The sequence below is a fragment of the Loxodonta africana genome, chromosome 3 (assembly GCF_030014295.1).
Source record: "Loxodonta africana isolate mLoxAfr1 chromosome 3, mLoxAfr1.hap2, whole genome shotgun sequence".
Taxonomy (NCBI): Eukaryota; Metazoa; Chordata; class Mammalia; order Proboscidea; family Elephantidae; genus Loxodonta; species Loxodonta africana.
In genome coordinates, this window is record NC_087344.1 from 118,168,170 (window position 1) to 118,181,869 (window position 13,700).

Consider the following 13,700-nt stretch of genomic DNA (forward strand, 5'->3'; position numbering starts at 1 on the left):
CTTTCTACCTGTTTTATCACCCCTCGCCTCCATCTCCCCACAAGTAGTCATTTCTAATATTCCTAAATATCTTAACTAGTTTGAATTCAAATTAATTGTTAAGGTTTCCCTCTCCTTTGGATTATAAGCGCCTTGAAAGCAAGGCACTTTATTTCAGGCATTTTATTCGCAGTATCTGCCACTCATAAACTTGAACTGACACAACCTAACACTTGCACCCCACTACCGCCTTTAATCCATTACTGCGTGCATCTTGTCATTCCTGTTTAAGAGCCTTAAAAGGCTCTCCTGCTTCTAACAGATAAACTTTAACTTCTTATTGTGGTATAAGGAGCCCTGGTGGTGCAGTGGTTAAGAGCTATGACTGCTAACCAAAAGGTTGGAAGTTCAAATCCACCAGCCGTTCCTTGGAAACCCTGTAGGACAGTTCTACTCTGCCTTATAGGGTCAGTATGAGTCGGAATTGACTCAACTCGATGGCAGTGGTTTATTGTGACATAAAGGGTTCTTTGTCATCTGTTTTCTTCCTTTATTTCCAAACTTATTTTCTACCATTTCTTTACATGCACAGAGTTCACATGTTAGGAAACCCTGCCTCCTCTTTTGGTATCATTGCACATAAAATTATTTCTGCCTGGAATAGTCATCCTGCCACCCTCCTCCTGCTCCCTCCAAAGGACCCCTTTTCCTTTTTGAAACTTAATTTAAACATCATTTACTCTGGGAAGCTTTTCCTGACACCTTGAAGTTAAGCTAGTTTCTCAAGCCCTTTGTGCATGTATGCCTTCCACACTAGATATATGATATTGTACTTATATACGTTGTTCCATTGTGAAAATATTGAGGACAGGAGATCTTTCATCTCTCGTTTCTCCATCTTCTGGTTCATAAAACCAAGCACATAGTAGATACTCAGTAAGTGGTTGAATGAATGAGTGCATGTGAATTTGAATTTAATTAACTTGATTGGACATATCTAGCATTTTAATTTTTGATATGGTTTATTGACATCCTGTACCTAATTTTATATTTTAAATGTATCACATTTGAGCAGTTTATTTGGTCCTGTAAGATTATTTTATTTTTAGGTAATTTAAAATCTTTAAAATGCTGGCCTAAAAAAATAAAATCCTTGTTTCGGACATTCATAACTTAATAACTAGAGTTTAATATTTTCTCTTGTTTTCATATTTTCAAGGCCTACTGTGTAACAGAACCTGGAGCAGGCTCTGATGTAGCTGCTATAAAGACCAAAGCAGAAAAGAAAGGAAATGAATATGTTATTAATGGTCAGAAGATGTGGATAACCAATGGAGGAAAAGCTAATTGGTATGTTATTTACAACACGTCTGTATATTGTTTCTTAATTATGTTCAGGGTTTCCTCTTAAACAAATAATTTCTTTTATAAGGATCAGCACAAAGCTGGTTCCTATGAGGCGGAGGTTAAAGATATCCCAAACATCTAACTTTTCCAGGCCGCTGTACCAATCCATTATCTCTAACGTCAACTATTCTCTCTCACCTCAGTATTCTCCCTCCTGTCTTTGTGCTCCCTAATTCCCTGCAACGTCTCACAGAACTGATATGAACCATATGAAGGAAATGGCTTGTGCAGTTGTGGAGACTGGCAAGTCCCAAAATTGTGGGTCAGGCATAGACTTCTCCCTGGCCCTCAAGTCTCTGCCCAAAGGCACTCAGCTTTCTTGTTCCACGGGCCAGGAATCCCACTGCATCATCTCCTGCAGATCTCTCCTTCTTTGGTGGCTATGGGCTCTCCCAGCTGCTCTGGAGTTGGCTCTCTTTTAAGGCAAAATTGACCAGTCCCCTTCTATTACCCTGTCACACAGCCCTGCCTAGTCACCTGGGTGGAAATTTCAGGACCATGGCTAGAAGGGCCACACAAAAGTAATCGGTCACACCACAGGCTACCCACTGGCTTTCCTAGCCATGGTTCTTTTCATATTTGGAGGATAATTTTCCCCTCCCAATGATTTTACCAGTCCAAAACAGTCAGTAACAATTACTCTTTCAGTAGGGCAGAGAGTCCACAGGGTGAGGTTACTCAGGTACTAGCCATTGAAGTCGGCTACAGGTAGGTGTTCATCTGATCTGATCAGGTTCTCCAACAGTCATCTTAGCTTCACCCACTCTGGCCTCTAATAAAATTAACTGAGAGAAGATTATTCTGTTGCTATGAGCCTCACAAAGTGTCAGCAGAAGCAAAACCTTTATAAAGGACTTTAGGTTTGGCCACTGTACTGTAATTCAGCAGGGCCTTCCCCTTAGTCAACTCTTTCACAGTTACAGCTTCTACAATTACAGTTTTTACAATCACAGTTAACCCTTTTAACAGCACCAACAGCTGAGTCATATAATCCTATCAACATCTTCCCCCACCCTCTCTTCCCCAGACCCATCAGGAAAGGAGGAGTCTATTCAGTGGGGATCCTCCCTTGTTCCCCTCATTTAATGTAAGCACATTCATGAAAGTATGTAAGCCAGCCACTTCATGCCTTTACCTGCCCCCCATCTTAGATAGCCAGTGTTTCAATTGCCCATCCCAATTATCTATCAAACCCTTACTCTCAGGGTGATATGCAACATGGTATGTCCATTTAATATAATGTTTCCTGGCCCATTGCTGCACCCTGTGGGCTGCAAAGTATGTTTCTTTGTCTAATGAAATACAACTTGGTGCCCCAGATTTGTACAGCATCTTTTGTTCCAATCCCTTAATGGTATTTTTGGCATTTGCATCTGTCACAGGATATGCAAAGCCTAGTTCAGAGTATCCATTCCTGTGAGGACCCATTTGTAGCCACCTGGTGCCACCGGCATCATTGGTCCAATATAATCAACTTGCCAGTTATGTGCAGGGCCTTCCCCCTGGGGAATCTGCCCCATAGCCATCTGCAACCTCTGTCCCTCTTGCTGGCAGACCGAGTAGTCCTTATTGGCATTTTGTGCCTCAGAGTGTGCAAGGGAATGTGTCTAGTTTCAGCCCATCCCTGCATTGCTGCAGCACCTCCATATCCACTCATTTCATGGACCCAATTGGCCACCTCAGGTGAGCATACCAACAGGTCCTCTTGCTGATTCCAATTAGCCAATTCCTCAGGAGTTAGATCCACCCTTCCTAAATCATGAATAGCTTTTGTCTTGGGTAACTGATTGCAACAAAACAGCTGCTTCCATCCGTGGGTGTTTTTTATCCCATCCAGAAACCAAAGGTTTCTCATTCTCCCATTTATCCCCTTTTTCCAAAACCATATATTCCAGTGATTCTGAGCCATTGCAGTGAAACTCATCATTCTGGCACCAACTAAATGAATAATTTCTTTTATAAGAATCAGCACAAAGTTGGCTCCTATGAGGTAGGGGTTAAAAATGTCCCAAATGTCTAATTTTTCCAAGCTGCTGTGTCACTCCATCATCTCTAACATCAACTACTCCCTCTTGCCTCAGGACTGTCCCTCTTGTCTTTGAGTTCCCTAATTCCCTGCAACGTCTCACAGAATTTACGAATCATATAAAGGAAATGGGTCGTGCGGTTGCGGAGGCTGGCAAGTCCCAAATTCACAGGTCAGGCGTGAACTTCTCCCTGGCCTTAATCTCTGCCCAGAGGCACTAGATTTTCTAACTCCGTGGGCTGGGAAGCCCACTGCACCATCTCCTACAGGTTTCTGCCGCGAGTCTCTCCTTCTGTGGTGATGGTGAGCTCTCCCTTCTGCTCTGGAATTGGCTCTCTTTTAAGGCAAAATTGACCAATCCTCTTGGATTATCCTATCATCTGGTGGGAGTTATGGGACCATGGCTAGAAAGGCCACACAAAAGTAATCAGTCATTAGTCAATCACACCACACTTATCTTTATTCTTCCCTTTATTTTTAAACCACCACAATTAAGCTAAACTATATTTATGGAAGTAGAAGGTCCCTAAGAGATTATAAATAGTTAAGTGATCTTCAAAAATATTTTAAAGCCCATGAACTGTTTCTTCAAATTAACTCTTAGAAGTTTGATTTGTAAAATAAAATGAAAACACCTACTCTGGTTGAATCTGATTAGCAAGACTAGAGCCCCATCTACCACACCTACATCTCTACTCCCCATTGCCTACACCAGCATTTCTTTAGAACTTTCTAAGGCCCTGAAGAAAAACAAAAACTACTAGTATAACACATCTCTCTCACTCTGAGCATTAAGCAGAAGTAATCTTAAAACTCAGGTTATCATCTAAAGAAGACAGAATTTACTTTAATAAACTCTAAAAGGTCCAAATATGTAGGTCCCAAAATAATGATATGAAGTTCAACAAAGGATCAAAAAATTATTTGTATAAATATAAAATGTTGAATAAAGACATACTTAAAGGTTCCTGAGTGGCACAAATGGTTTGTGCTCAACTACTGACCTAAGGGTTGGCTGTTCAAACCTACCCAGCAACTTTATGCGAGCAAGGCCCGGCAATCTGCTGCCATAAAGAGTACAGTCAAGAAAATCTTGTGGAGCAGTTCTGCTCTGTAACATGGGGTCGCCATGAGTCAGAATTGATTCAAAGGCAACGAGTGTGGTTTTTGGTTTTTTGATAGTATTATTTGTGAAAAACACATGAGGAAAGTTTAATAAGTAATAATCAACAGTGTAGTGTACCAGCTTTAAAATGCTAATGTAATTTCAAGCTGAAATAATAGAAATACAGCATAAAACAAGAAAAACTGGTGACAGTTTTGGCAGTACATTTTTAGAAATGTTTTGACAAACTGGAATAAATCCAGTACCAGGTAAGTATACTGGATTAGGAGGAGCCTAGAAAACATGTTTTTCAAGGAATCAAGGAATTAGATTTGGTTGTTTTAGAAGAATCTTGAAAGTTTTGAAAGAATATTACACAGAAAGAAGAACGGGTTTGTACTATTGCTTCAAAAAGCCAGTTTAGGATTAGTATGTGAAAGTTAGAAAACTGCAGAATTTAGCTCAACATAAGGTTAAGCTTTCCACCAACAGTGTTATCCAATGCGTTAAGTTATCATGGAAAATTATGTATTTATCCGTCATTAAACCAAAAACAAAAAGCCAAATCCACTGCTGTTGAGTCAATTGTGACTCATAGCGACCCTATAGGACAGAGTAGAACTCCCCATAGAGTTTCCAAGGAGCGCCTGATGGATTCAAACTCCCAATATTTTGGTTAGCAGTTATACCACTTAACCACTACGCCACCATAGACACTTCCTAAAAGAAACACATTTTCAGTCATTGAAATAATGAACTGAGTGGCCTCTGCCTTCTTCTGTAAAATTCTGATTCAGTATATGTATGGAAACCCTGGTGGTGTAATGGTTAAGTGCTACGGCTGCTAACCAAAGGGTCAGCAATTCGAATCCGCCAGGCGCTTCTTTGAAACTCTGTGGGGCAGTTTTACTCTGTCCTGTCAGGCCGCTATGAGTCAGAATTGACTCAAAGGCACTGGGTTTGGTTTTTTGGGTTAATATATGTCTATGAGCAGTGCAGTATTATGGGAAATAAAGTACCATTCTTGGAAATGAGCCTACTCAGGGTTATATTTTTATTTTAAACAGTTGTCATATCCATCAGTCATTTACGAGTATCCTTAATGTCCAGTATTATGGAGTGTTATATCATTATCTTTTCATCCTAATATCAGCAAGTAATACAAAAAAGTGAAGAAACAATTAAAATTTAACAAGCTGAGAGAGATTACAATGCAATTAGATGCTTTCATAATTTTAAGAACTGATAAAGTACAACTTTTCATGTAGTAAGACAAATTAGGTAATATATAAAACTAAAAAAAAATTCGACTGTTTTTTAGTGTTGTTAAATAAACCTCTAAAGAATGAATGAAAATACATTGGTTTTAAGCATAGAAAATAAATTGTGTAAGGAGGAATACCTTTTTTTTTTTTTTAATTCTCCTGTACTCAAGCTATGTAGAACTTGAGTTAGAATTGTAAAAATGTTTTATAATTTTTCTTCCTTATATCTTTCATTTCAGAATCTTTCTGGAGGGGGAAACTAGCGAATATCCTTTTCACATGCAGCTCTATTTGCTCTCCATTCCCAGATAGCTTGTCCCTTGAATAAAACTAGTTTGGGGGAAGAAAGGTGCCAGTTCCAACTCGTACATACTTTCTTTTATTACGTTATCTTGATATAAGAGGTTTTGACTTACAACTCATACTACCAAAAGAAGTTGAATACCATATAAAGTAGTTAAAAAGCTTCGCCATATTCTAGGTATAGAACTCGGGCAAGTTTTTAAACCTCCCTGATTCTTCATTTTATCATCTGTAAAATGCGGGTAATAATAAATGGAATTATTGGGTGGACTGACTGAGAGCAATCACTGTACGTATTCTGCTGATATCATTATCATCATCATCTTATGTGTGTGTTTATTAGGTTTTTTTTATTGGCCCGTTCTGATCCAAATCCTAAGACTCCTGCTCGTAAAGCCTTTACAGGATTTATTGTGGAAGCAGATACTCCAGGAATCCATATTGGAAGAAAGGTAAAGTGTGTGTGTGTGTGTGTGTGTGTGTGTGTGTGTACGTATCAGTAATTCAGCCCTCAATTCTTATTTTAACTATAAATTTGAAAATTACTATTCTAGTTTCTTTTACTGAAAAATTTTTTTTGTATTAAGTTGGAATAAAAATAAGCTATGTTTTGATGGTATCAGGTGAAACATTTGCCAAAGAATTTAAGTTTGAGAATAGTAATTTCAAGTCATTATTTGTAGCAACTATAAAGGATGAAGCTGAAATCAAACTATCATATTTATATGGTCTGCCCTATAATAGAACTTCAGAAATGTCAAAGGAGATTTCCACTCTTTTCCTGTGGGATCCTCACAGCAACCTTTCAGGTAGGATAAGTGGCGTTGTACCCATTTTATGGATTATAACAATGTGAAGAAAATTGACCACCCAAGGTCATACAACACTCAGAGTAAAACCTATATGTATCTGAGAAAAGTGTTAGAATAGTAAAGAACCTGGGATACAGAAAGGCAAGAAAATTTTGTTTAAATGAGAAAAAGTCACTTAATATACTTGAAAAGAATTTTATCTAAATGTGTTGACTATGTTGAACAGTTGCATTTGGAGTAGACTAAAGAGAAAAGAGTTTAAAACTTGACAAATCAAAGAAGGAAAGAAATGAAATCATTGAAATATTCCTAGTGAGAGCTAACAAAGCATGATTTAAGATTACATCTCTGAGAATAGGAAGAGGATACTCAATTTTACAACGGTAAAAATCTTTTTTCTTTGTGAAAAAGAAAACATCAATAGCCAAATGATGTTTATTAAGGTAAGGGAGGAGTTATGGAAGTTAAGATTTGCTAAAGGTTACCAGTCGAGATGGTTTAACAAACAGTTGCAATGCTGAAAGTGCTTACGCATCTAGATCAAGGAATTTGGAAGACAGCTACCTGGTCGACCAACTGGAAGAGATATTAGTGCCCATTATATTATTTTGTTTGTTTATGTAAAGGTATATTTATTAGTAACATTTCAGAAATCTGAAAACCAGGAAACAGTCATCTCTAAAGAAAGTCTTGTTCAATACCACAAATATTTATGGAGTACCATCATTGTGAAAGGAGCAGTAAGGGTTATAAAGATAGAAAAAAGTACAGAACACATCCCGTTATGAAAAATTATATATATTTATGAGAATTTCTTCAAAATTTTTTGTTGAGAATATACACAGCAGAACATTGACCAATTTAACAATTGCTACATCAGTGACATTGATTACATTCGTTCAAGTTGTACAACCATTCTCACCTTCCTTATCTACATTAACATAAACTCACTGCCCATGAGTTTCCTGTCTAATCTTTCAAGTTGCTGTTGTCAGTTTGATCCCATATAAATAGTGCTTAAAAGAGCACAATGTTCAAGGCAGACGTTCTTTGATATTTAAACTAAACTATTTTATGGAAACCCTGGTGGTGTTGTGATTAAGTGCTCCGGCTGCTAACCAAAAAGTCAGCAGTTCGAATCTACACTCCTTGGAAACTCTATGGGGCAGTTCTACTCTGTCCTATAGGGTCGCTATAAGTTGAAATCGACTCGATGGCAACGGGTTTGGTTTTTTTTCTTGTTTTTTTTTTGGATTATATGGTTTAAAGAAGACTTCAAGGGGTATTTTTAGTTTGAGTTCAAGGTTTAAAGATTACTTCAGGGCAGTAGTATCAGAGGTTAATTCATCCTTCGTGGCTCCAGTAATTCTGGAGTCCATGAGAACTTGAAATTCTGGTCTGCATTTTCTCCCTTTTGAACAGGATTCTTCTCTACAATCTTTGATCAAAATATTCAGTAATGGTAGCCAGACAACATCCAGTTCTTCTGGTCTCATGGAAAGGAAGCAGTTGTTCATGGAGGCAATTAGCTACACGTTCTGTTTCCTCCTCTTATTCCTGACACTCCATCCTTCTGTGTTGCTCCAGGCAAATAGAGACCAATTGTTGTACCTTGGATGACTCTGTAGGGTTTTCAAGGCTGTGACCTTTCAGAAGCTGTAACTTTTTCCTTTGCAGCACAGGTAGACTCAAACCTCTAATATTTTGGTTCGCAGTCAAACACGTGACCGTTTGCACTACCCAGGGACTCCATACTGCTACCATAAGCATTTCTTGTTTTTTATGGAGTATTTTACACCACTTACTATCTCATTATCTGACATTTTGCATTTACAACAATAGTAAAAAATCTTCTATCCAACTATTTTGTGCATTAATGACATAGTTATGGAAGTAATCAATGTCAGGGTACAAGGCAAGAGTAATACTGGCTGGGATGATTAAGGTTATGTGTCAACTTGGCTGGGTCATGATTCTCAGTGGTTTGGCATTTATGTAATGATATAATTTGGCAGTTATGTAATAATGTAGCCATCTTCCATTTTGTGATCTGGTGTGGTCATCCTCCATTTTCACATAATACCAGTTTTGCATAACAACTTGGTCTTCGGAACCTAACCATGTCTATAAGTGAGGAGAGGGTGTATTAAGTTTTAGGTGAAAGTTTACACGCAAATTAGATTTCTGTTCAACAATTCATACACAAAATGTTCTGTGACATTGGTTACAATTGCCATAATGTGTCAGCACTCTCACCATTTCCGCCCCTGCCTGTACTGTTACTATCCATCCAGTTTCCTTGCCCCTCCTTGTCTTCTCATCTTCGCTTTTGTGTAAATGTTGACCATTTGGTCTCCTATAGTTGATTATTTAAAGGAGCTATGAAAACAGCATGGGAGCAGTGTCTGACCTCCTCTGACTTCACAAAGGGGAAGGAGAATCAAGATCAACAGTCCAAGGCTGATTCCCATGAAACAGCAGTCAGACATGCCTCTTTTCTTCTCCATCTTTACCAACTCTGACACCAGCCATCCCTTTCACAACACTCTTTTACTTATCTGCTAGATTCAGTAATTCATTGCAGTGGACACACAGAACTCAAAGATCATACTCCCGATTATTGGGTTTATTAGGGAAGTAACAGGTTACAATTCAGGCTCAGGAACATGCAGGACAACCTCTTCCCAGCCATGCTCACAGGCATGCCTTTCTCTGGCCCTCGGCCTCTGCCCAAAGACTTTAAGCTTTCTCTGTGGGCCAGCAAGCCCACCATGCCATCTCCTGCTGCAGGGTCTCTGCTGCCGCTTCTCGCTGCCTTCAGGGTTACAGTTCTCTGTCTCTTGGTTTTGGGAGCTTCTCGGCACAGGGATCCCGAGTCCAAAGGATATTCTGGCTCCTGGCTGTTCTTCCTTGGTGGTGGTGGTATCTTCTCTTTCTCGTCTTTGGGGTGGCTCATTTTAAGCCCAGCAGGACGGCAAAACTGACCAATCCCTTTGGTGGTCCACAATTACCCTATCACACAGTCCCACCCAGTTGCTTGAGTGGGAGTTACAAGACCACGGCTAGAAAGGGCACACAAAAGGGATCCATCACAATGCAGAGCACATTCCTCACAGTATTATTGTTTATTTTATAGGCCAGTCTATTTGGCTGAAAGGTGACCTCCCGGAGTGGCTTCAGTTCCAGGTTAAAAGGGTATCTTAGGGCAATAGTCTTAGGGGTTCCTCTAGTTGTTATCAGTCTAGTAAGTCTGGTCTTATTTATAAATTTGAGTTTAGATCTGCATTTTTCTCCCATTCTAACCAGGACCTTCTACTGGTCATTGGTCACATAGTAGTGGTATTCGGGCACCATGTAATTCTTTGGGTCTCAGGGTAGAAGTGGCTGTGGTTTGTGTAGGCCATTAGTTCTGTGGACTAATGTCTTCCTTGAGTCTTTGGTTTCCTTCTCTCTTCTTTGCTCCAGACGGAAAGACAGCAAGCTTTTAAGATCCCAGGCACTACTCACCAAATTAGGATGTAGAACATTATCTCTATGAGCTAAGTTACATCAATTGTCCCATGAGACTATGGTCCTGAGCCTTTACACCCAGTAAATCAATCCCACAACATGTTTGGGTATGTCTAGGAGGTATCCATAACTGTGCTCCATATGTGCTTTATTGTATATGTGAATATATACATGCAGCACATACAAACATGTATCTGCATATGCCCACAAGTATACCTATGTGTGCAAGCAAATGTACTCTCATATGCCTTCTCACTCTCATATAGCATACATATCTACATACGTAACCGCTCACATATTTTTTGCATGTTGTTACTATTGCAAAACTGTATGTGTTATAGCATCTACTGTAGTTGACCTTTATTCTTACGTACCTCTCAATGTGTTATTTACCTTGATCAAGTCGTGTTGACTTCCCCTATATTGTGTATTGCTTTTTCCATCACCAGAAATAGCAGGTGTCTACTATCTAGTAAGTGATTCCCCCTTCTTCCCCCTCTCATCCCTGGTAACCATCAAAGAATGTTGGCTTTCTGTGTGTATACCTATTCTTGACTTTTTATAAAAGTAGTATTATGCAGTATTTGCCCTATTGTATTTGACTTATTTCACTCAGCATAATGTCCTCCAGTTTCATTGATGTTATACAATGTTCATAGACTCATCATTATTTTTTTATCATTGTGAGGTAGTCCCTTGTGTGCAGCCACGATTTGTTTTTCCATCCATCTGTTGATGGGCACCTAGGCTTTTTTTATCTTTTTGTTACTGTGAATAATGCTGCAGTGAACATGAGTGTGCATATGTGTATTTGTGTCACTGCTCTTATATCTCTAGGATATATACTTAGGAGTGGGATTCCTGCATCATAAGGTATTCCTATTTCCGGCTTCTTGAGGAAGCGCCATACCATTTTCCCATAGTGATTCTACCATTTTATAGTCCCACCAGCAGTGTATAAGAGTTCCAATCTCCCAACAGTCTCTCCAGCATTTGTTGTTTTCTGGTTTTTTCATCAGTGCCATTTTTGCAGGGTGAGATGGTATCTCGTTGTAGTTTTGATTTACATCTGTCTAATAGCTAATGGGAAAACCTGGTGGTGTAGTGGTTAAGTGCCACAGCTGTTAACCAAGAGGTTGGCAGTTCGAATCTGCCAGGCACTCCTTGGAAACTCTACGGGGTAGTTCTAGTCTGTCCTATAGGGTTGCCATGAGTCGGAATACGCTCAACAGCAGTGGGTTTGGTTTTAGTTTTGGTGATAGCTAATGATCACAAGCATCTCTTCATGTGTTTGTTAGCCGCCTGAATGTCCTCTTTGATGAAGTGTCTTTTCATGTCCTTTGCCCATTTTTCGATTGGATTGTTTGTGTCTTCATTGTTGAGTTGTTGAAGTACTCTATAGATTTTAGTTTAGACTCTTGTCAGATATGTCATTTTCCCAGCCTGTAGGTTCTCTTTTTACTCTTTAGGTAAGGTCTTTTGATGAACATAAGTATTTAATTTTTAGGAGGTCCCAGTTATCTCATGTATCTTCTTCTGTTTGTACATTTTTAGTTGTGTTTGATAGTGTATTTGGTGTAAAATTAGGACCCCTTGCTTTGTAGTGCCCATTTAAAAGAAAGGTGATCAAACAGAATATGGAAATTATTTAACCGTATCATTAGTATCACATGCTAGCAAAATTTTGCTGAAAATAATTTTAAAACGACTATAGTCATACATAGACAGGGAACTGTCAGAAGTTCAAGCCAGATTCAGAAGAAGACATGGAACAAGGGATATCATTGCTGATTTCAGGTGGAACTTGGCCGAAAATAGAGACTACCAGAAAGATGTTTACCTGTATTTTATTTACGACAGAAAGGCATTTGACTGTGTGGATCATAACAAATTATGGATGATAGTACAAAGAATGAGAATTCCAGAACACTTAACTGTGCTCATGCAGAGCATGTACGTGGACCAAAAGGCAGTCTTTTGAACAGAACAAGGGGATACTGCATGATTTCATGAACCAATTAAATTAAAAAAAATTTTTTTTGTTGATAATTTTTTCATTAATGGAGTGCATGCTGAATCATTGGTGTGTCCCTCTGGATTCTAGGGGTAGGATTTGTGGGACACATATGTGCCTCTGGTCATTAAGGTGGATACATGTGTCCCTCGTGACTGGGGGTTGGGGATAGGATTGGTGGGATGCATATGCCATATTGGACCTTCAGATACAGATGTCCCTGTAGACTCAAATGCAGGTGGTTGGGACAATTATGACCCTACAGGATACACTTGTATGCATCCCCTCATACAATACCCTGTAAAAATAATAATTCATGGTACACACCCATTTTCCTGCTTTAAACAGTTAAACAAGTCCCCTCCTGACAGCTGCATGTAGTGTTAATGGAAAAGTACCTCCCCGATAAACCCAAGAGGTAGAAAATGGAGGTGGAACATATATGTCCCACTGGTCGTGAAAAGGAAAAATTGTATGGCAGGATCGTATCCTTTCACCTTACTTATTGAATCTGTATGAACAAATAATTCGTGAAGCTGGACTATATGAAGAATACCAGGGCATGAGAATTGGAGGAGGATTTATTAACAATCTGTGATAATGCAGATGACATACCTTACTTTCCAAAAGTGAAGACAACTTGAAGCACTTATTGCTGAAAGTGAAAAACCATAGTCTTCAGTATGGATTGTGGCTGAAGAAAACGAAAATCCTCACAATTGGACTGATGAACAGCATCATGGTAAACAGAGAAGAAGCTGAAGTTGTCATCAACTTTTATTTTACTTAGAACAACAATCAGTGTCCATGGAAGCAGCAGTCAAGATCAAACGATGTATTGCATTTGTGCTGCAAAAGATCTTTTTAAAGTTTTAAAACGCAAAGATGGAGGTGGGACCAAGATGGCTGACTAGGCAGAAGCTTCCGCTGAACCCTCTTGCAACAAAGACTCGAAAAAACAAGTGAATCGATTACATACAAAGCAATCTATAAACCCTGACCATCAAACACAGAACTAAGGAACTGACCTGAGTGACAGGGGTGGGCGCGAGACCGCACGCTGAAGTAGCAACCAGTTTTGGAGACTGGTGTGCTGCACCCCAGCCCTGAGCCCTCAGGGAAGCAAGAGTCCACGCGCTGAAGCAGCGAGCAGTCCCGGAGACAGCGTGCCGCCCCCCAGCCCTGGCCTCTCAGGGGAGCGAGAATCCGTGTGCTGAGGCACCAACCAGTTCCTGAGCCTGGTGTGCCATGACCCAGCCCCGAGCCCTTGGGGGAGTGA

The 13,700-nt window shown here is 39.5% G+C and overlaps 1 protein-coding gene across 4 annotated transcripts in view; it reads left to right on the forward strand.

Moving 5' to 3' along the window:
* ACADM (acyl-CoA dehydrogenase medium chain) overlaps positions 1-13,700 on the forward strand; it is a 65,385-nt gene that overhangs the window by 21,742 nt on the left and 29,943 nt on the right. For all 4 annotated transcript variants that reach the window (XM_023549473.2, XM_023549472.2, XM_003411129.4 and 1 more), the window contains 2 exons: positions 1,199-1,329; positions 6,429-6,537. In XM_023549473.2, the coding sequence (XP_023405241.1) occupies positions 1,199-1,329; positions 6,429-6,537 (240 nt within the window). The remainder of the gene's footprint in view (positions 1-1,198; positions 1,330-6,428; positions 6,538-13,700) is intronic.